The 23,510-nt window shown below is 36.9% G+C and overlaps 1 protein-coding gene across 2 annotated transcripts in view; it reads left to right on the forward strand.

Annotated features, from left to right (window-relative positions):
* Positions 1–23,510, forward strand: part of LOC113057681 (GDNF family receptor alpha-4-like) — a 34,113-nt gene that overhangs the window by 6,866 nt on the left and 3,737 nt on the right. The window contains exons 1-7 of one of the 2 annotated variants that reach the window (XM_026225143.1): positions 4,072–4,688; positions 12,084–12,368; positions 15,472–15,564; positions 17,133–17,481; positions 20,041–20,150; positions 20,561–20,695; positions 21,333–21,463. In XM_026225143.1, coding sequence (XP_026080928.1) covers positions 4,646–4,688; positions 12,084–12,368; positions 15,472–15,564; positions 17,133–17,481; positions 20,041–20,150; positions 20,561–20,695; positions 21,333–21,463 — 1,146 coding nt within the window. In that variant the 5' untranslated portion in view covers positions 4,072–4,645. Of the gene's footprint in view, positions 1–4,071; positions 4,689–12,083; positions 12,369–15,471; positions 15,565–17,132; positions 17,482–20,040; positions 20,151–20,560; positions 20,696–21,332; positions 21,464–23,510 lie in introns of those variants that run through there. The other variant, XM_026225144.1, reaches the window with a different exon arrangement.

The following is a 23,510-nucleotide window of genomic DNA, read 5'->3' on the forward strand; positions in this document are numbered from 1 at the left end:
TAGATTGCGAGCGATAATAATGTCTATATAATAATATTTTTTAATAATAATAATAATGTTTATAATTGCAAATGCCTTTGTGTTGATCTGTGTGTGCGTGTGTGTGTTTAACATGGAGAACTGGTGTAGTGTGAATTGCAGTAATTGCCTTGTTTGTTTTGTTTTGGCTGGTTCTGTGAGCTGGTAAGACACTGCTTCACTGCCTCTGATTGTTTGTCATTTGCCATTTCAAGTGGAACTAACAAGCGTACAAACCGAGTGGGATCGAGAAATTGTGTGTGCGTGCATGCGCTTTTGTAATACTCTGAAGAAAATACACTGTCTTTTTTTCCCCTCTTCTCTCATCAAGCAAAATATTCCTTCCACCTACGGAAATTTTAATTTGTTACGAAGTCCACATCTCTTGTCATGTAGTAGGCTACACAGAGCTGGATGATTATATGCCGGGCAAAAGTGGGTGCGTGCACGCGCTTGCCTTCGCTTTAGTGTGACACCTGAGTCACTGGAAGTACATTATCGCTAATGTCCACTTCTGTGAAGTGACCTCATAAATGACCGCTTGGCTACTCTGGCAGTGAGATAAGAGTCTGATAGTGGAGTGCCACTGAAAAGGTCACAGCTATCGTAAAGCAATGATGAGCTGAGCGAGGGATGGGTGGAGAGGAGGAGAAAGAGAGAACGAGAAAGGACAGACGAATGGAAATAACTTTGTGTTGATCGGGGGAAGAAAGTTCAAGAAGGAAAAGTGTAAAACAGTGTGGAACTGAGGCGAGGTAAAACATAAATGTAAGCTATATTTAGTAAAACGTATACAGTGGACAATGCATTGAAGAACTTTTGATACGCTCTTTTGACACGCACCAGTAAAGCAAAGCACTAGCATTCACGCAAAAAAAAAGAAAAAAAAAACCTTTGTAGCCTAACCTCAGCAATGCCCAGGCGTGGCTAATTAAAAGTAGCAATGTTTATTGATCAGTAGTTTGACAAATTAATTATTGTCCTAATATAGTTTTTCCAGTAGCGAATGATTTTCAGCGTAGCGCGACCAATGCTTTATTGATGTTGTCTGTTAAGAGAAGTTAAAAAAAAAACCTATATGGTCCTCATAGTGTTGGAAAGTACGATTCTTTCAAGTGAATCGACTCGTCCTAAATGACCCAATCTCTCATATGTAGCATTAGAATGTCCGATTCTTGCAAGTGAATCGGTTCGTCGTGAATGGTCCTCTCTCATATGCTACGGTGGAAAGTCCAATTCATTAATGAGTCGGTTCGTCCTAAATGGTCCTCTCTTTCATATCCAAAGTCCGAATCATTTTATTAAATCGGTTCACCCCTAAACGGTTCTATCTCATATGCTGTTCTGGAAAGTCTGATTCATTCTAATGGATTAGTTCGTCCTAAATGATCCTCTCCTTCATTTGTGGAGATGGAAAGTCTGATTCATTTCTAAATGGTTTCCTATCATACTGTGTTGGAAGTTTGGTTCATTCTAATGACTTGGTTCGTCTTCTCCCAATTATGTAGAGTTGGAAAGTCAGAATCATTCTAATGAATTGGGTCATTCGATGGCAAATGAACAAAATGACCACTTCAGCTCCTTTTATGTACTAAATCTTCCACTCCGTTATATAAATTGGAATGCATATACAGTTACCTATAAAAATTTGATAGGCATAGTGTAACCCTAATTGCGATTGTTCATTTAAGACCCCAGAACGAGTATGTCTCTAATTAAATTATATGGATATATAATGGAGATAGATATTTTTTTAGTGCAGCTACCAACTTTTTTCAATCTACAATATACATCTTGATTGAATGCCAATTGTTATAAGGTTATAACTTGACAAGCTACAGTTTCAAAGAGGCTTCGCCGACACTGCAACACTGTGGTGAGTTCTGCACGGGCAAGCACCACTCAAGTGTAAAAATCTAGTTACATCTGATCTTTGAAAAAGGGTGATAAAACAGCATCTTGCATTTGAAAAGAGGACAAAAAGAGTGGCCAGATTGCCTACAAATGAGAGAGGACAAAAGAAAAAGTGATGTGTGGTTCTCCGGCCGCTAAAAAGACCAACCAGATGGAAGCACTCAAAATGACGTCCAGAGCTGTGACATCATCAGGGCAATGGCTCTGTATGGCATTTACTCTGATTAGTTAAATGGCCATGATTGTCCGCTCAGCAAACCACTCACGCACACACACACACACACACACACACACACACACACACACACACACACACACACACACACCCAGAGAGATGACCGTGCAGGCTGTTGCACTGCGGTAATCAGCCGAATGTGTATCTACATAAGCCTGCTGATTATAGACCCAGTTGTTGGACCAAATCAGACCACTTGGACTAAATCAAATTCTCATTAAAATTTCATTCGCAAATCCTGAAATTGGAACAAAAATACAGCCTTGGTCTATCTCTGTGTTGTCCTGCCAAATAAACTTTAGAATCTAAAGTTCTAACAGTGTTGTGTTCGTTGTATACACGGTCTGGACAGTCATTTGGGATTTCTCAGATATGGAGTTTTGTAAACAAACTGAAACAGAATACCCTGTGAACTCTCTCAATGAAGTCTCACCTCTTCCCTGTTATTGCAGCGGCCGCACTGTTAAATATTGTTTTGTGTGTGATTTTAAAAACCAAATCCAGATTAGCTGGGTTTAATCAGTATTTTTTTATTTTTATTAAATGGACCCAAATACATTAGTTTATATGGGTCAGATTGAACAGGAATGAAATGGCAATGGAGATTAATAACTAAATATTTTCATGAAATATTTTCCTAATGCCTGCTAAAACCAAGGGTTATGATAAAGATATAGTTTAAAACTTAAAAGAATGGCAGAGTCCATACCAAAATGATAACAGCACAGAGTAGCCTAACCATAAAGTTGGATTCACTTTTAGAATGATTTATTCCAGCTGATGAATGATAAAAACATTCATAACCAATCAGTCTCCTTCCTTCTGCAATATTTCTAAGAGCTCAAGCATTTAAAGCTTCAGATGACAAAACTGCAGCCTGCATTTACAGTGAACAGAACAATATCTTCCATTGGTGCTGACTATATGTCTTTCTTGTTGTGAATGGGCCTCAGCACTCCTAAATGTTCTCAGCAGAACAAATACCACAATAGAAAAATCTTCATAAATTTTGCAAATGTGTTTGTAACCATATTAAAACTCCATACTCATCAGGAAGAAGGAGGCGGGAACCGGCGCACAATCAAAATGAACTTTAATGACAAAAATAAACACAAAATAAAAAGCAATCATAAAATAATGTCCCAGGCCTGGTCCTCTCTCGTCATTCACTATAGTCGCTCCAGTTTTATATCCTTCCATCTCCTACGTGGGACTCGATACCGGCGGTGGGGCGCAGATGTAGCTCATCTCCAATCACTACACCTGGCCTCACTCCTCGTTCCCATGCCTCTCTGCCCCGCCCCACTCGCCACAGTGTTAATCAGAAGAACTTTTAATTTAAAATAAATAACTTTTTTAAGCATGCAGCCTAAAATAGTTCTTTATTCACTGATAAACTTGTGGAAGTTGTGGCCTAGTGGTTAGAGAGTTTGACTCCTAACCCTAGGGTTGTGGGCCCAAGTCTCGGGCTGGCAATACCATTACTGAGGTGCCCTTGAGCAAGGCACGGAACCCCCAACTGCTCCCTGGGTGTGCAGCATAAATGGCTGTCCACTGCTCCGGGTGTGTGTTCACAGTGTGTGTGTGTGTGTGTATTCACTGCTGTGTGTGTGCACTTTGGATGGGTTAAATGCAGAGCACAAATTCTGAGCATGGGTCACGATACTTGGCTGAATGTCACGTCACTAACTTATGAATGGTTTAAAAACTACATGGGATGCTAAAAGGACCTTTTTTAACATTTATTTTTAGAGTGCACAGTTTTTTGTCTGACCTGTCTACCTCACTTTTTAATCGCCGCACAATTTCACCATTGCTGGAAGAATCACTTGCAAACTTAGATACTTGCAGAGCAGGCTGAATTTCTCTAGCCTATAGGAGCACCGACCCAGCTCTCCAGAAGGCTGGTCAGGGATTTTGCATGGATGCGCCTGAGAAAGCCCGAGCCAATCACAGGCAGGCAGATGCATGTAAAATTCGCCGCTGAGTTTGAGGACTGGATTGAGCACATTGTGCTGTGGGACAGCAGGAATCAAGCATCTGGGATCGCGCTCACATATATTAAACTGATGCGCACTAATGCGCACTCTGGCACATCTGACGCGCGCCTTCGGTTACACTTCTCTCATGGTGATACGCCTTTGAATCGAGGATTATTATTTTAGAAGACCCCGATCGTGAGTATAACGGACATCTGCTGCATTTGGCAGTTTGTAATTTCTCCCTTGTTTGTTGTATGAAATTATTGCTCTGCTCTTCGGAAACCTCTTACGTATTAGAAAGCTATCTCACAAGTTTGTAGTTGGAATTGATTTTCGGACACGTCGTTTTGGAGTTTTCCATCAGTCGGACGGTGGTCCTCTTGTATGGATGTAGTGGCTCGGACTGAGTCGGACAGATCCGGGGGTTCCAGACGCGCATCCCCGAGATTCCCCAGCAGCATCACCGTTCAGCCGAGCGCATCCAGCAGCAGTCGACATGATCCTTCTGGGAATACTTCTAAATCTGTTCGTCATTAAGGGTAAGGCTCATAGAAACAGCCTCCGTGACTTATTTTGACACATTAGGGTCACACTTTACATGACAGTATTCATGCAGTATATTTACATAAATACATAAGTATTTAAACTACACATTTACATAAGTTAATGAAAAGCGTGCACAATATGTAGAGCTGCTACCTGCAAATGCAATTTGCTAGTATAACTATTGTGATTAATTATATCAATTATACTATATATAGACAGACGGATAGATAGATAGATAGATAGAATTTTTTTATGAATGGCTCTTTGGTTATGAAGACAGACTAAATACGACTGTTACTATAGTAAAACCACGGTATTTTACATTTTCTAAGTGGAAAGAGATAAGATAAATTGGCAGATATATATTTTTTTAATGAACGGCTCTTTGTTGGTGAATGCAGATAGATAGATAGATAGATAGATAGATAGATTGTAACATAATACATATAAAACATTTGAAAAGTCTACATTATTACAAGATTTACACAATACACCATATATATTACAGACAAATAGACCATGTGAGAAGAACAAACATTAGAGATATCATAGAGAATTCATCTTAAAAAAATTGGTTGCACACAATATGCAGTGTATTGAATGTATTATACACATTGTGCATGCATAATATTGTATATGTCACATTTTGTAAAAGCCACAATTCAATTGCAATTGCATGGAAACTTATTGCACAGGTGTGTTTTAGGGTGACCGCTGTGCCATGTGCGTGTGCTGAAACAATAGAAAGGGTGCTGTACGCTGAGCAGAACAGATGTGTCTGTCGCTCCCTCACATTTCTGTGTACTTGCTTATTATGTTTAACAAACACTGTACACTCTTAAGAATATCCCAAAATAGCACCATATAATCTTTATATGCAGCTTGCAACAATTTCAGAACCCTTTATGTTGTAAAACCATCATAAAGAGCTTAAACAAGCTTAACTATTAATATCACTTACTGTTAGATGTTTACAAACAAGAAAAATACTTTTAAGAAACCCTCTTTCAGTCTAGCCTCATCTGAGTCTGAGATCATCTTCATGCTTTGAACAATAGGTAATTCTGTCATTCATATACAGTACTTTTAATAGTCCAACAAAACACTGAGATTTTCAGCCAATTAGATGTACTTTACAGCCCTGCGTTTATTTTCTTCACACCTTTGAATAAAAACAGCATAATCCACGCAAGCCAGGTCTAAAAATATAATTCTGTCAACAAATAACAGTATGTTATGAGACATCTGTCACAGTCAATATTATCCTAATTATGTGATGGCAGAAACACACACACATATAGCCAGAGACAGATTAGGCTGGTAAAGAGCAGCTCCATGGTGTTCCTGCAGCACAGCAACCAACATTTGAGGGATCTGGCTTTCTTTCCCCACCTGGGACAACAGGGTGCAATATTGCAAGTGTGAGAGTGCACTGTAGCCCAAGTGGTATTCATCATCATGAGTGGTGTTTGTCACACCCTGGTGCCACAAGAACACGCTGTAATGCGCACGCTGATCGACAGGTTTATTTATTAGCTGTGTTAATGATTGCAGATTTGATGTGCTACTCGTGCTGTGTGTATCCCCGGGGGTCGATCGTATATCAGCCGCATGAAACGCACAGGGACCCCCTGACGGATATCAAGTGGCAAAAATATTTTTTTTCCACAGTGTATTTGCATAGAGATTCTCATGCTTGAATACGTTTTTAAGAGACGACCTGAGGTGGAAAGACGTGCACAAACATACCAAGTCGAAGATTGACGGCCTGTGGGCAGGTGCGCATGTGCAAATACGTGCCAGCCGTGTGCCCAGGTGTGTTTGAGAAAAGGTATGTGTCCGCAACTCTGGACTTTGGCAGCTTCAACTAATTTGCCAGCGACAGATGCTGACAATTTTATTTTCTTTTTCTTGTGCTAGATGTTATCACATTGGACTAAAATGTACAGACATTGTTCACACATAGGTATAAAAATTTGATAATGGTTTTTATTTATTTTTTATTTTTTTGTAGTTGTGGTGTTTCTTGATCGAAAATCACTGCCCTTTAACAAATTGTCTGGTAGTCTTTCATTATGGAATATTCCTACGAAATTCCTACCACATTTTTCATTTTCTCGGACGTGATTGATCATAGGGCTCATTGATCTGCACTCATGCAACTCAGTTTTTGAATGAACATACATAAATATATATAAATATATATATATATATATATATATATAATTTTATTTTGATTTTGATTTTTTTATTAAAAAACTGATGTGCATAAGCTCAAATCAACGAGGCCTATAACCAATCAGTTCCAAAAATAAATACAAATCCTGTGCTAATTGAAAGAAAACAAGTTGACAAAAAGATAAAATCCAATATTTGTTGAACAAAATGAGAGATTTTCAAGCAATTTGTAAAAGGCCGGTCATTTTACTGGGAGCACCAAATGAGGTTTTCAGCACAGTTAGTTTTTCTTACCCCAGTGGCAGATTTTGTTTTTTTCTTGTTTGAATTATAAAAGTATCATGTTTTTAAGACTTAGTACCTTAATCAAGTTTGCTTCTCAAATAAACATATTTTTAGATATTTGTACTGTAAAACAATAAAAAATTAGTTTAATAGTTTCTTCCTCGTTTTTGCTTTTGCACAACTGCACAAGAAATGTTTTGGGATGCTTTAATACACACAGGTGAACCAGGCTTTGTCAGTGCATATACTAGTTGCATGGAGAAAAATATGCTATAATGGACTTAGATGCATCACAGCCAAGGACATCCCTAGGGACAGTCTAATTACACGACCATTTTTAACAAATCAAAGAAGAATCATAAGAACACAGGTTCAATAAACCACATGGAATTTGTTAACAAAAAGGTAATCTTTCCCTCCGGGCACGTATTCTTCACATATGAGGGGATGTTTAGGGTGTTTTCAGGGTCGTGTGTGTGTTTTGTTGATAACCAGGATTTGGAAAGGCAAACACAGTGACAGCAGATGGTGTTGGACTCTCTCGCCTCGACAGGAAGATTCAAGCCAAGCGACAGAATCAGAAAGAGCATGTGTGTGCGTGAGCTCCAGTTGCACAAGGCTTTTATGATGATGTTGTAGCCAATTTTCATTAAAGGCACTGAGCGCTGTGATTTAACGCCGAGGACCGTCTCAGCATCACGTCCCTGCAGTGAACTCCTTCCTCCCAGTGCTTTCGGATTGTCTTCCGCTTCTCCTCACTGTCAATCAGACGGCCCATCCGACCCGGTTCTTTTAATATCGCCGCCATGCTTTGATGTGACGTGTCACCAATAGTGAATAGATGTGGTGCCTTGACCCACATTTGACAAAATCCTTAATGCAGCAAATAACAGTGTGCTCTAGAAGTCTATACAGCAAATATGAGCATATTTACTCTCCGAAAGATACTTAAATACAGTGTTAATGGCTTCTTTTTGGTTCCTTGACATTTGTCATCCTTGCTGAAAAACAGTCATTCACTGTTTTAAATGGATGGTTTGTTTGTGTATGTTTTTGTTGAGTAATTTGTCTAAATTGTTGGTTTCGGCCCTGAGATGCAGCATGCTGTAATTTAGCTGATGGATTCTTCAGTTTTGTGTAGATCGACAGAAGAGACGTTTCCTTGATGTGTATCTTGATATAGTGGAGCTCGGTTTACCACAGAGGTTCAGACCGCTGTACGCATTGATTAGTTAATCACGTTAGACCCGCAAATATTGACAGCTGGAGCCGGTTTGCTGTCGCCTGCCATAAATACGGTCGCAGAACGATACTTAGATTTACAGTACGCACTTTCACTGTCTTTGTCTATTTCACTCACCTCTCATTTCTTTCACTTGCATGTACAGCTGAACTTCACTGCAGAAACTGTGTCTGTCGTTCTCTCTCAGTATGTGCATGAGACTTAAAGCCTCAAGGTGTGTGTGTGTATGTGTGTGTGTGTGTGTGTGTGTGACTGTCACTTGCTAAATGTGATTTTAGTGCATGCACACACAAATATTTTGTAATACCCGGCCAGCATGTGTTTGATTGCCATCAGCCTCCATACTGAGACGGTTTCCTATTGTGTGAGGCGTCTGCTGTCTGTCATTCTGTTTACTTTCTTTCTGTTTCTTTCTCACTCCATCACTCACTTTTTAACTTCTGTGTACTCGTCTTTCTCTGAATCATTGTCTGTTCTCTGAAAAGGGAAGGCACCGTTTTATTTATTATTTTAATTTCATATAATTTGGACTGTTAGTCCATACAATATCATTTACAATTATGCAATGCAGTTTTAAATCAAAATAATTATGAATTAGTTGAATTAATTGCAATGTTAATTATAATGAATTAATCACAGTTATTACATGTATTTGCTCAGAAAAGACATTATTGTGGCTAATGAGTAAAGCAGTGAATAGACAGAAAGTCAGTATATTCTTTGTTATATATCCATATCATTGAACGCAAGTCTAACACTTTGTTACTGTGTCTGATATAGACTTATGGGCCTTTTGCATACGTTGTTGTATTAAGATATTATGCTGTTTTTCAGCATTGAATGTCATGAACTTTTAAAATCATGTTCTATTCCATTGTGTTCTGTGGGTTATGCCAAAAGCTGGTGCTGTCCTGACTGTGGACTCCTAAAATGTTGTATTACATTTTATTATAATTATCCACTAAAATAAATATATATAAATATATTCATATTTATGTATTTTTGTATACAGCTAAAATTTATAAAATATTAATATATTAATAAATATTAACATAAATATTAATTAGTGTTATTTTAGTATAATTGAGATATTATTATAGGTTTTTATATTTTGAATTTTATATTTTGAAATTATAGTTTGAATTTTGAGTAATTTTGTGTTTTTGTAATTTTTATTAGTTATTTTTTAGTGTCATAATAAATATATATATATATATATATATATATATATATATATATATATATATATATATATATATACACACACACACACTTTTTGTTTGAAAAATTTTAGTTTAAAAATTTAACTAAATGAAAATTAGGTATGTTGCTAGCTGATTTTGTTTTATATTTTATTTTGATTCAGTTGTTTATTTAAAGTGCCAAATGTGTTTTTTTTATGGTTTTAATTTTAGTTAACTAGTTTAAGTTTGAGTTAATTTAGTGAATTAAATTGATTTAGTTTTTTTTAATTAAGTTATTTATTAATTAAAATGTATGATTCATCTATTCAAATAAATATGAATAAATAATAATAATACATCTAAATGTAACATTTAAACTACACTTAGGGAGTAGCTTAAATAAATAAACAAACAAATTGAAATTGCTTTTCGTATTAGTCACTGGGAACTTGCAATGTACTGTAATTTTCATTATGTCAAAATAGTTTATTGTATCTAAAGTTAATATGCAGCGTCAAGATTTTCAGTGGTTGACAGAAAAGTGTAAAACTTTGGTGCTGCTGAGCTATCAAACAAGTATCCAATACATCAGCACTGACTCTAAATTTAGAGCGGGGCTATCTGAGGGCAGATGGGAAACCTGTTTGATAGCAGACATTAATTACGCAATTCTGTTTGGTGCCACTAGAGGCTCAGCGATGACATGCTTCACCTTTAAGAGGATAAATGAAAACATTGGCAGATCAAACACCTATCTTTAAATAGCACATATCATCTCAATATTGAACTGTTTGTCAAATATGTGCGAGATCAAAGCGTGTTTACTTGTCTGTTTAACTTCGGCCGCCGCAGTAGATGGTCTTTCACGGATGGATCATCACTCTGTGAGCTGTGGAAGGAGGTGCCATTTTGTGGTAGAGGAGTCCTAAGCCATGACCAACGGCCACAGCTGTGGGTTCTCAATCACCACATGCTTTAAAATGAGGCCTAGCGCAATTACTGCCCCTGCCACTGCAAAGAAAAACAGACAAAAAGGGAGTTGGAGGTCATGGGGGGAGAAATACAAGAACACATGTCTCATGCTTCTGTAGTAGTGCAAGGCTTTTTCTGTCGCTACTTAATGAAAAACAGCAAACGTAGCCATGAAATTACACAGGCCTGTCACAGTTTCCCCACAGGTCACCCTGAGACCTGGCTGACAGCGAGGGTCTTTGGAGTTGATGAAGTCTGTTAGGATTGAGCTTGAGAATGGACACGAAGCACAAAGTGTCTGTTGTCAAGAGCTGAGTTTGAAACTCTTGATGTATGAAGTTGGTGAATGAAGATTTTCTGCTCGTTTAAGTTATCTGTCCTCCTGCAATAGCAAGACGGGAAATTCCTTTCAGAGAAGAGGTCTCTTTTAAATTAATTCTGCCCTTGAGTGCAAGTTAAGGGACTTTGATCTTCGTTTTTACACGGTCACTGTCGAAATGTTTTCAATGCATCTAGAATGCAGATATTATAACGATTATATATTATAGTGAAACAGATGAAAATCCAAAGACTGTATTGTGTTACATAACCAGGCACAATTGGAATCAGAATTCAGCAGAAAACTCATTCACAAATTCTACATATTCCCTGCACTTTTTGTGTGCCTTCTCTTTTAAATACTTTGGCCAATATAGCAGCTTTTCCATCTAAATGAACTGGAACAATTTGTCCCAGGAACTTTTTTACAAGACCTGTTGCTGTCTGTGTTTCCATCGCAGCCTAAAGTACCATGAAGATTAGGCCAATAGTCTGGTGAAGTAGGACTTTGCGCGATTGCTTCTCCCAGTCAAGGAGGGGGCACTAATGTCGAACAACAATAACATCATACTAATGGATGGAAAATCATAATTTCTTTGTCATTGTTTCCAGTTCCCGCTTAATTTAAAAAATGGTGGTTGAAATGCAATGCTGCGTAGAGTCAACCAATCCAAATGCTGCTTGAACTCAACCAATCAGCATGTTCGGAGCCCAAGTCCCACCCACAAAAGTTCCAGACCTTTCGAGCAGGGACTTTCTTAGGGGCAAATATATACCCGGAACTTTATTTAGATTCTGGTTCCTGTGGTAGAAACACACAGAGGACCATGCCAAAATCTTCAGGACCTGGGGAAAGTTCCTGTCTTGGAAACAGGCTTTATGACTGATTTCATCAACCAACAGGACTGTAGTGGCTCCATTTCTATCTATTTGGCCTATTAAATTCAAGACTTCTCAAAACAAGGATTTGTCAACCCAACATTCAAGACAAACATCTGGGGGGTTTTCTGGCTAAACAAATGTCTTTGAATTTCAATCTATTTAAATTCTTCCTCACATTCGAATTAATTCTGCATCCTGTTTTGTAATGTACCTCCAGTTCAATTTGAATTCAGGAACTGATTGGGAATTTAAATAGGAATTAGCTCACTGGTAAAAAACATTGTTAATAAATGGTTTCAAAATTGACTTTACTCACTATCCTCCAGGGGCTGTTCCCTCTGTGGTGCCGGTGTTCCCCGGGACTGTGGACTGCATAGAGGCTGTACAGAAATGTCTAAAGACCCCGGAGTGTAAGCGACAGTTCCGGCACCTGGAGTACTGTGTGGATGAAGAGGCGGTGACTCCCCTCAGTCTGGAGGGGCGGCAGGCCTGCATTGATGCGCAAAACAAACTCATGCACTATCAGAGCCTGCAAGAATGCAAGTGTCAGCGAGGGTCTCGCATGGAACAACAGTGCCTGAGCGTTTACTGGACCATCCGTTTTCCACAGGGTAAGACGAATAAGGGAGAGTTTTTACTTTTCATATGGTGACTGTTGTTAACATTAAGCCCTCTTATATTTTAACCTCTCCTCTACAACCACCTGATCCATTCTCATTTAGTCCAACCCTATTTTTTTCATTAAAAGACCTGTTTGATTCAGAAATAGGAGTTCAAGGGAGTCTGTGGAAAAACTGTGCGAAAAAAGACCAACATTTTAAGTTTTAGACCAATATTTACAGTGAAAATGACTATTAAAATACATTTAAATTACCAAAAAGGACATTATATATAACAGTATACAGTGGGTATAGAAAATAATCACTCCTCTTTAAAAAAATAAATCACATTTTGTTGCTTTGTAGCCTGAAATCAAGACGGACACAGTTTTTGTGATGTTTTTTTTTTTTTTATCAAATAAAAGAAGGCTTAGTGAGAATAAGAGACTTCTTTAAAAAAAAATCAATTCAATAACATAAAATTCAATTGTAAAATAAGATAAAATAAATCCAACCCAAACTTCAGAAAGGGTGTAAATAGATGTGTATGCTGTATATTCAGTTTCACTCAGAAATATATCATATTATAGAAGCATTATATGCACTGCTAATTCAGTTTCATGTTTTTTTTCTTTCAGTTTCATGTTTCATGTTTCAGTTTCACTTTCACTCCCTAGATTATTTACTGACTGAACTGCTCATGTCCAGCAATTCCCAAGCCAGCGAATGTCATGATGAAAGGAGCAGGTTTAAAGAAAGTGAATAAGAAAGTAAAAGAGGGAGTAGGTAACTCCAGAGAAAAGTCGTAATAAAGAATTCAGTTAAATATATTTCAAAATGATTGCCTTTGTTCTATCGGTAATAAACAGTGAACTCATAGATCTCAGTGGATGCCGTTTGCGATGTTCTTTCAGGACATGCCAAAACGCTTTAATGAGAGTGTCGAGTGAGCTACCAGAGGATTTAGATTTAGGCAGTAATAGCATTTAATGAGTGCTCAGTAATGTTTATGAAATGGCAAGGAGGCATAAAACCCAGTCAGACACCAAACAAACGACTGGCTGACTGACAGTGCTATCGTGATTAATCTCACCATTCCCTCATCTGTTCATTACGCTCTGTGGGACAGGCGCGCACATGCAGGAACCGGAATTTGCAGCGTACTGTCGAGGGTGTCTGGTTTCGTCTCACAGCAGAAGTTTCTCGCTCGTGTGTTTGCTCATGAGCAAAAGAGATTACGGAGATGCTGGTGAATGACGTCAAAGCACGGCTGCAAAATTAATTGATTCTGAGTCCGTATTCCCACCCGAAATGGCTTATTAATATTAAACCTTATGAAACAGGAAGATGGTTTCCCACAGCGACTCATCAAGAGCTGTTGTAAATGCTGGTTTCTCCCAGGTTTCTCCAGCAGCAAACTCGTCATGCATCTAAGTGCAACTCAGGGGCCACAGGGGCCAGAAGGGCCCCGGCCTGATCGACAGTCTTAGAAATAAGTGCTTTTAAAACACATCAACTGTAAATGTCAAGTGTTCTTCTCCTGTGTGCTGGAAATGAAAACTATCAGCAAGGATATGCAAGGCATGTAACTGTGATTGTAGATTGAAATGTGGCGTGCGAACAAGATGAGGGATGGGAGGGATTCCGCCTGTTTGCAATTGTTTGAAGAATCTGTGATTCTAATAACCACATTTTCAGAAAATTTCCCCAAAAGAATATCACAACATGACACTAAAATAACAGGCTTGTGAAAAGACAAAATATGCATTTTGGAGTTAGCTTATTTATAACAAGATTTTTTAAAGAAAATATGAGTGGTGTTTGCTGACTGCTAATCTATTGCTAAAGTTGTTGCTAGGGTATTCAGAAGGTTCGTAGGTGTTCTGGGTGGTTCTAGGACGTTGCTAGGTCTCCATGATATTCTGATCTCTAGATCTAGATCAGGGATCCTCAAATCTGGACCTCGAGATCCACTTTCCTGCAGAGTTTAGCTCTAACCCTAATCAAACACACCTGAGCAGGCTAATCAATGCCAATCAATGTCTTTTGGATCATTCGGGGGAAAAAGCAAACAGGTGACTTTGATCAGGGTTGGAGCTAAACTCGGCAGTGCATTGGACCTCCAGGGCAAGATTTGAGGAAGGGGGATCTAGATGATGGAAGACAAGTTCATACTGTACCACACTTCATACAGAGAGGTAATTCATGAAAGTGCTTTACATAGTTGTTATAAAAAGATAAAGATAAACTACATTTTAACACCATTTAAGAATACGGAAGGAAAGAAGGAAGGAAGGAAGGAATAAACAAAAGTTTAATTTAAAAATAAAAACAAATAAAATACATAAATAAAATAGATAAAAGGATAGAAAAAACATATCAATAAAATAATGAAAAATAAATAAAAGAAAAAAAACATTTTCAAACCATTTAAGAATAAAGAATAAATAAATCTAAATAAATAAAATAATAAATATAAATTGCATTAAAATAAAAGGAATATCTAAATAAAATAATAAAAAATAGGGGTTAAATAACAAACCTAACCCTAACCCTTTAAATGAATAAAAATGAAAGAAAATACCTTAATAAAATAATGAAAAATATAAATAAAAAGTACAATTTAAAAATGTTATACGAACAATTTAAAAATATGTAGAATAAAGAATACACTAACGAATCATACCAACTTGTGGAAAATGGGCATCCAATGTACCCTTTAATACTTAACATTTTAATATATTATGTTGTGTGTGTGTGTGTGTGTGTGTGTATGTGTGTGTGTGTGTGTGGTTTCATACTCACTCATCTTGGAGTGTCCACAGGGCTGTGTGATACAAATAGACTGGTGACTATTTTAACTTGTGTCTTGATCCAGACCCCTCAATCTGGACTGACATTTCAACCAATGCATATACTTAATCACAAACACTGACCTCTTATTAAAATCTGTAAGACTTTAAATCTTTATTAAAGACATTCCATATGAAATTTGATAATGAGTGCTGCTGTTAATTAGGTATAGTGATAGGGTAATGGTACAGTTTGGTGAGCTTAATGACATTAGTCTTAAACAAACTGGTGTCTTACAGTTATGTTTGTGTTTGTATTGCAGGTTATGATGACATTGAGACATCCCCATATGAAGACTTTGAACTGGAACTTGTGAGAAACAGCGAAACATCAAAACTAGCCTCAATAGTTTCAGGTACTGCAGCCATATTAGTGATACAGCCAAATAAAATGTGTTTTCCTCCACAGCTGAATGCACTGTGATGATGTAAGCTAGTGTATTGCTGTATGTTTGTATGTTTGTGCTTAATATGTGTCCTTGTCTTGCAGTTGTATTTCTACACTGAAAAAAAAATGCTGTAGGATTTTAAAATACTAGTAACTTTCAGAAATAATGACTAAGAAATGGCAAGTAACACACTGAATTAAAGGATTAGTTCATCCAAAAATGTATATTTGCTGAAAATGTACTCACCCTCAGGTTATCCAACATGTTTATTTCTTCTTCAGAACAGATTTTGAGAAATGTATCATTACATTACACCAATGGATGTTCTGCAGTGAATGGGTGCCATCAGAATGAGAGTCCAAACAGCTGAAAAAACGTCAACACAATAATCCATAAGAAATCCACACTCCAATCCATCAATTTACAGCTTGTGAAGTGAAAAGCTGTGTTTTTGTAATAAACCGATCCATCAAGAAGTGTTTTGCACAAACCATGATATGGCTTTCTCTAGTGAAAACGTTGTCTCGTCGGAATCAGGAGAGAAATATGTACAAATAAAACACTTTATTGTGGATTATATTTTAGCCAGAAACAATGGTTTAAAGTTAAAACACCTTACGATGGATTTGTTTGCTTCAAAAGACATCAAATGTTGAACTGGAGGTGTGTGGATTACTGTGATGTTTTTATCACCTGTTTGTCTCTCATTCTGACGGCACCCATTCACAGATCCATTGGTGAGTAAGTGATTTTCTGGTACAGTAACATTTCTCTAAATCTGTTCAAAATAAAGAAACAAACTCATCTACATCTTGGATGGCTATCATGGCTTGAGGGGGAATTAGTTTTTGGGGGGAACTATGCCTATTTTAATTGTAAAATGCTGAAGTAGACAGAATAAAATATTATTTTCTTGCAAAACTTATAGTAATCTATATTTTATTTACAACTTTCACAAATATTTTTTTACAGTGTGTATGTAAAATATAAAAAGCATAACACTGCTTTATACAGGCCTAAAAGCATTTGGACACTTAGGGCCAGATTTAACAGCTTGCACCATCTCAAACCATGTTTCGGTGTTAAAATAGTACTGTCAGGATTTACTAAAGACGCACAGTGGAGAATTAGCGCTGAAAAGGCATGGACACAGTTATTTTTGTGCCTGACCTTATTGAATATTATTGAATATGCATTTGCAGGAATTTCCATTTCAGATCCAAAATTTATGATGAGATTATTAATTAATATGAACCATGCAATGCGTTTTACTAACATTTGCGCTCATCGGATTATTGGTATTTGCGCCATCATTTAATACAGCAGATGCTAATTTGCGCTGCTCTTGGTAGATTGTGTTGGTCATTATGGAAATTATCTGGCTGCGTCTGTGTTCTTTAATTTGAGCATTGTCAGTAAATAACCTGCGAAAATTTCCAATCCCATTAGTGCTTTTTTGGAATTGCGCTCTCACGCTGATTTGCCTGTTTAGTAAATCTGACCCTTAATTAAAAGTGTCTTTTGGTCTTTTTCAGTGTCCTCCCTTCCTCTGACGGATCAGAACCAGTGTTTGAAGGCAGCTCAGGACTGTGGGTTGTACGAGAAGTGCGGTTCTCTGCGCTCGGAGTACGCATTAGCATGCACTAAGATCATACCTGGCACAAACCACTGTAACCGGCACAAATGTCACCGGGCCCTGCGGAGGTTCCTGGAGCGTGTTCCAGAGGAGTACAGCTTCGGTGTCTTATTTTGTCCCTGTTCGGATACTCTGTGTGGGGAGAGAAGGAGAAAAACCATTGTGCCCTCCTGTTCCTATGAGGAGCGAGACGAACAGCCCAACTGCCTCAATCTGGAGAGTTACTGCCTCAAAGACAACCTGTGCAGGTGAGATACGCATCTGTTAGCAGTTGGACAAAAATATCTGATTTGTGAATCGGTCATTCTTTTGAATCTGATCGTTTCAATATATATATATATATATATATATATATATATATATATATATATATATATATATATATATATATATATATATATATATATGAAGAGTTCAGATGCAAAAGCCTCTAAATGCCATCTGAAATTTTCATCTAAAATTAGGATTTTTATCAAGGTCCTATGCTTAGGTTGAGTCATTTTATTTAAATGGCAATGTACAGGTCCTTTTCCAGGCTATTAAAGTGAAATAACTGAACATAAATATAGGAGCCTGATAAAAGTCCTAATTTTTTATGAATATTTCAGATGGCATTTAGAGGCTTTTGCATCTGAACTCTTCATATATATATATATATATATATATATATATATATATATATATATATATATATATATATATATATATATATATATATATATATATATATATATATATCATGATAATTTAATAGAATATCAAATAGATAGGTATAGAAAACTGTAATATGTTTTCAGCTAAGACATGTACATGAATTTTAGTTTGAACAGTTTGAAAGAACAAATTTGTGACATATTACTCTCGGAACAGATGCTTTACCCCTCTTTCAAACTAACCTTTGATAACAGCACAGCATGATCACCTCCACCTTCTGGAAATATAAGTCTTCCCAGTAACACTTTAGAATAAGGTTCCATTAGTTAATGTTAGTTAATGTATTAATTAACATGAACAAACAATGAATAATACATTTATTACTGTATTTATTCATCTTCGTTAATGTTAGTTAATGAAAATACAGTTATTCATTGTTAGTTCATGGTAATTCACAATGCATTAACTAATGTTAACAAGCACAACTTTTGATTTAAATAATGCATTAGTAAATGTTGAAATTAACATGAAATAAGACTTATAAATGCTGTAGAAGGATTGTTCTTGCTTAGTTCATGTTAACGAAAGTAGTTAACTAACATTAACTAATGGAACCTTATTCTAAAGTGTTACCGTCTTCCCTTTTATCTTCCTCTAAAAAAAGCTGTCTCTGGCAGTTATGCTTATCTAAGCATTATTAATAGCACAGAACATAATGTGTTGGATGGAAGAAAGAACAACAGGTCACATATTATACAATTAGACAATATTGTATTTAAACAACCATAAAAAAAAATATATGTTTGGAAAATGCAGACTATCTTGAACAACATGGATATATTTAGTCAATACTGCCACTCCCTATTTGCAGAGGGGTTGCATCATCTCATCCTTGGGGGGTACGAGGGTCTGGTCTAGGGTAGGCAATGCCCCCCTGATTCTCCTTGTGCCCCCTATCCACAGGATACTCAACAAACAACAGTACAATTCTGCTTAAGTCACCCATTTTTTCCATCAGCGGCACTGCATTTAGTCCTTAAATATTTTTTTAAAAATTACAAAATGAATAGTACAAAATTCCATTAGATATTGAAAAAAAATCTAACCATTCATAAGTCCTAAGTAACTCGTTATTTAATAATAAAAAAAGCACTTTTTTGTGTTGTAGTTAAAGGTGCAGTAAGTGAGAAATGCTGTGAAAGCGGATCTGTTTGAGCACCGAAACACACTTGTAGCCAGTCATCAGTAAGGGGCGTGTCCAGTAATGATGGGGGAGGTGCCTATGTTGAAAAGCAGTAGGAACATTTGTTTTAGTGATTTCTCAGAAATCACTTACTGCACCTTTACTTCATACCATATTTTTTTTTAAATAATATATTTTAAATATTAGATGAAACACTTAAACGTAAAAACTTATTTTAAAATAAATATTTCACTAAAACTAAAATTGTAATAAAATTAAATAGAAATACCATGTTAAAATATAAGTTAAAAAACTAAAATTAATAAAAATGACTGAAGCACATAACAAATGTTACAAAACAAAAAAAATTAACTGAACACTGAATGTACAAACAAAAAAAAAAAGAAAATATAAATATATATATTATGAAGTTAATTCAAAACGTGAATAGATTCTATAATAACAAATAAAAATAAAATAAAATTGTTCTAAAGTAATGCTGTTGCACAGAAGCACCAACAAATAAACATTTGTAGGGGCAGCGTAAACATTTATTTATTTATTTTTTCAATTTTAAATGTTGGTAAAGGTTTAAAAACTAGTGGCTTTTTAAAGACATAGCAGAAGCCACAGAAAACTAGTTGTGTCAGCAGTTTAATGACTGTGCATGCAACTAATAAACACTTAACCTAATATGGATATCACCCAGTTAATCAGTTATGACTATATGGAAAGCATTACAGTGAACAACACTGATCAGGTTTATAACATGTTCCCTCACTTTTAAAACCGTCCCGACACCTTTGATGAAATAATGTACACACTACACAGAACAAAAGCACATGGTGTATATCAATACAAATCTGATTTAAGCATCTGATCATGCATTCTGTGCACAGATTTCAGAAATTGACATACATTTATGTTCTAATCGTCCTGTGTCCGTATTCAATTTTGTCTGGTCTTTCAGGTCAAGATTGGCTGATTTCCAGCAGAACTGTCAGCCGTCTCCTCTCTCTCCCTCCGGCTGTCTCCGGGAAAGTGGAGCCGTGTGCCTCAAGGCCTACGCTGGGCTCATCGGTGAGAAACCACCTCAGATGACCTTGAAAAAATGGACACAACTTAACGAAGAGTACAAAATGCACAAATCGATAAATCACTGCAGTACAGTCCGTACTTAAATAATATTACATTTTTAATGACGAGCACTTCTGCATCCTGCTGGAGTGAGTTCACTGAAATGAGAAATGGTATCAGGAACGAACGGTCAGAGCAGTTTGGGTTCAACTTCATGTCGTGGGTTTACTTTAACCCAGTGTGCCACTTATATTGAATTAACAGGACAACCTGAGGCAACATAATTAAACCGGAGGGGGGTGGATAGACTACACTGGTTGGAGATTCTCCCAGATGGGCTTTGGGCTAATTGGCTTGGGATCTTTTCCTCTGGCTGTCTCTCATCCCCTCTTTCCCTCTCCCTCCCTCTGCAGGTACCATCATGACACCAAACTACGTGAGTAACAGCAGCACAGAGGTGTCTCAGTGGTGTAATTGCGAAGGCAGCGGGAATCAGTGGCAGGACTGTCTGCGTATCCTGCACATGTTCAACAGCAACACCTGCCTGCGTGAGTATCCCAGAATATCATTTACAGATCATCTTAATGTTTGCGAAAAAGAGTGTAAATATGTAACGGTTCTGGCAGATTTGATGTTTCTTACAGACGCCATGAAATCGTTTGACATTCACACTTTTCTTTTGTGTGATGATGACATATTTGACATTTTAAAAAGTTACTCAAATATAATATTATTTTAAACTGTAATAATATTTCACAGTATTATTGTTTTTACTGTATTTTTGATCTAATAAATGCAGTCTTGTTGAGCATAAAAGGCTTCTTTAAAAAAAATGTATATATAAAAATTTTTACTGACCCCAAACTTTTGAAGAACAGTGTATACAATCTGCTCTAAAATTTCAGAATAGATCTCAACACAATGATTAAATATCTGCTTCTCTGCAATCACGATTTAAATATGAACTGAAGCATTTCTCGATAAATTCAACAAAATGATAGCTTTGCTATGCACAATAATTTTTATTCGCTTCTGCACAGAACATTATTTCAAGATTTTTGGTCCATGTTATCAGATGACTGTGAATGTTAAATGTGGATATGGACTCAAAGTATATTTTGTCAACTTTTTGGAGTAGTCAAGACATCATAACAGACATGAACTAAAACTCTCTTTTCCTATCAGGTAATGCCATTGATAACACGGGAAGCTCCACCCCTCACCCAATAGAAGACACGCCCCTTCCTCCGCCTCGCCCCTCCCCTCAGATCCAGCACGATGAGTTGAAAATTAACCTGCTGCCTGAACCCAATACAGTGAGTAGTAAACACATTTCATAAAACAACCACCACACAATCAAATTTCTTCATCTACAATGCTAACTCAATGTAATTCACACAGAAGAACCATTTCTTAAGCTCCGCCCATGTATACTAGTTAATGTATACTGGTTAATTCTGGCCTTTTGAGATTTAAAAATAAAGGCAGGCCCAGAAAATCCGCAGTCCTTGCGCTTTGAACATACTGATGGATCCGAGAACTGAACTTAAACGGTTATGCAAGGCTGATTGTGTCACTGCAGAAACACACGGTCACACGGCGTCACCGTGCAGCCGCTACAGTAAGCACAAAAACGCTTGTTCAGAAAACCAACCTTCTGCATTTCATTTGGTTTCCTGTCTACATTGTGGGATGCTTGCTTCCAAAAGTTCTTTGTTAATTTATTGTATTTATTCAACTGTGACGACTGGAACAAGAGTAATGAATGCAAGTTTTTGTTATTCTGTATCTTTAGCATCTGTAAAAGAGTCCAATTTCTTAGACTTACTCAATAGGTCATGATGCTTTGAACAAAAGGTCCGACCTCTGACCCCTATGCACATGACCTTTTTAAAATGTCCTGTCTGGTCTTTATCTTACTTTAAAATTGTTATTTCACGGATATGTTCACCTGGTTTTCATCCATGCACAAAGATGGTAAACAAATGCCACATGTACCTAAAGGGATCAGTGTGGGGTCGGTATCAAACTGCCTGAACTGCCACCTTCAATTCAATCAGAAATAATCACACAACCCACAGGCCCTCACGAACACAATCATGGTAAGGAATTAAATCTATATCGATTTGCTCTGTCCTTTAGTTAGATTATATTGTGCTTTGGAATGAGGGTGTCAGCTTTATTTTTCTTTCATTATGGCCGTCCGCCAAACTTTAAATGACTCAATGAGACTTAGTAGGCAGCGTCTCTGAATCAGATCTTTAATTTGTCCTCAATCTTGTGGTTGCCTTGGTTTAGTGCTGTATCTGAAAGTGACCATATACTTGGCAAAGTTTGAGCCACAATTCTTAACAGTTATCAGTGAAATCTTATGAGCATTAGCATAGTATTCGCAAAGTCATTTAGTGATAGCCAGTGACCATCCCTACGAACCCACCAACCAATCAAAAAATAAATTAATTAATCAATTAAAAAATAAATAAATATATCAATAATTGAAAATTAATATGTAATGCAATTTAATAATTAAATACATGAATAAAGTGCAAATTTGAGCTAACTGTTAGCATTAGCCAAACTTTTTGCGAAATATCTGTGCCAAAGTCATTTCTTGATAGACAAGCTTCGTGACCCTATCCAAATAAATTATTTTTCTTTTTTGCAAAAATCATTTTGTTGGCTACTTCTGAATGGTTGTCAATAGAGAAACAGGCTTTTTTGACAGCATAATGATGTAATACTGAAGCTAACGGGCTAAACCCTGACCCCCTGGACAAGGTATTAGCATTAGCATAATATCTGAGCCAGAGTCATTTCTTGATAGACAAATAAGCTACTAGAGCTACTGGGAGTAACACCGTCCAACAAAATCAGTCACTGGTGAAACATCTGCTTTGCAAATTTCCTTCAAAAATGATTTTGCGTGCTACTTTTGAATAGATGTCAGTGTAAAACATGCTTTTTAACAGCATAATGGTGTCGTGCTAAAGCTAACCGGCTAAACCCTGACCCCCTGGCTATGTTATTAGCATTAGCTGTAGCATAATATCTGGCTAAAATAATTTCGTGATAACCAATCAGCTTTAAGGGCTTCAGGGAATGACACAGTTTGTGATAGCAACACTTAATAGACTATGTATTGTAAAATGGATTGTTTATTTGCTGCCCTCATAAAAGAGAAGCAAATAATCCCTTGGCGTCCATAGGCGAACAGACTTTATCAAGAAACGCTGCTCTGATCTGTGTGTCTTTGTGTCCTCGCTTTGGACCGCTTGCACATCCTCTGTTCCCAGAACACACAGACCACAGCATTCAGCTCAGAGATAATCTGGGCCTGCAGACAAAAAGGATTCAATTCAGTTT

This window comes from Carassius auratus, chromosome 39 (genome assembly GCF_003368295.1).
Source record: "Carassius auratus strain Wakin chromosome 39, ASM336829v1, whole genome shotgun sequence".
Classification (NCBI taxonomy): Eukaryota; Metazoa; Chordata; class Actinopteri; order Cypriniformes; family Cyprinidae; genus Carassius; species Carassius auratus.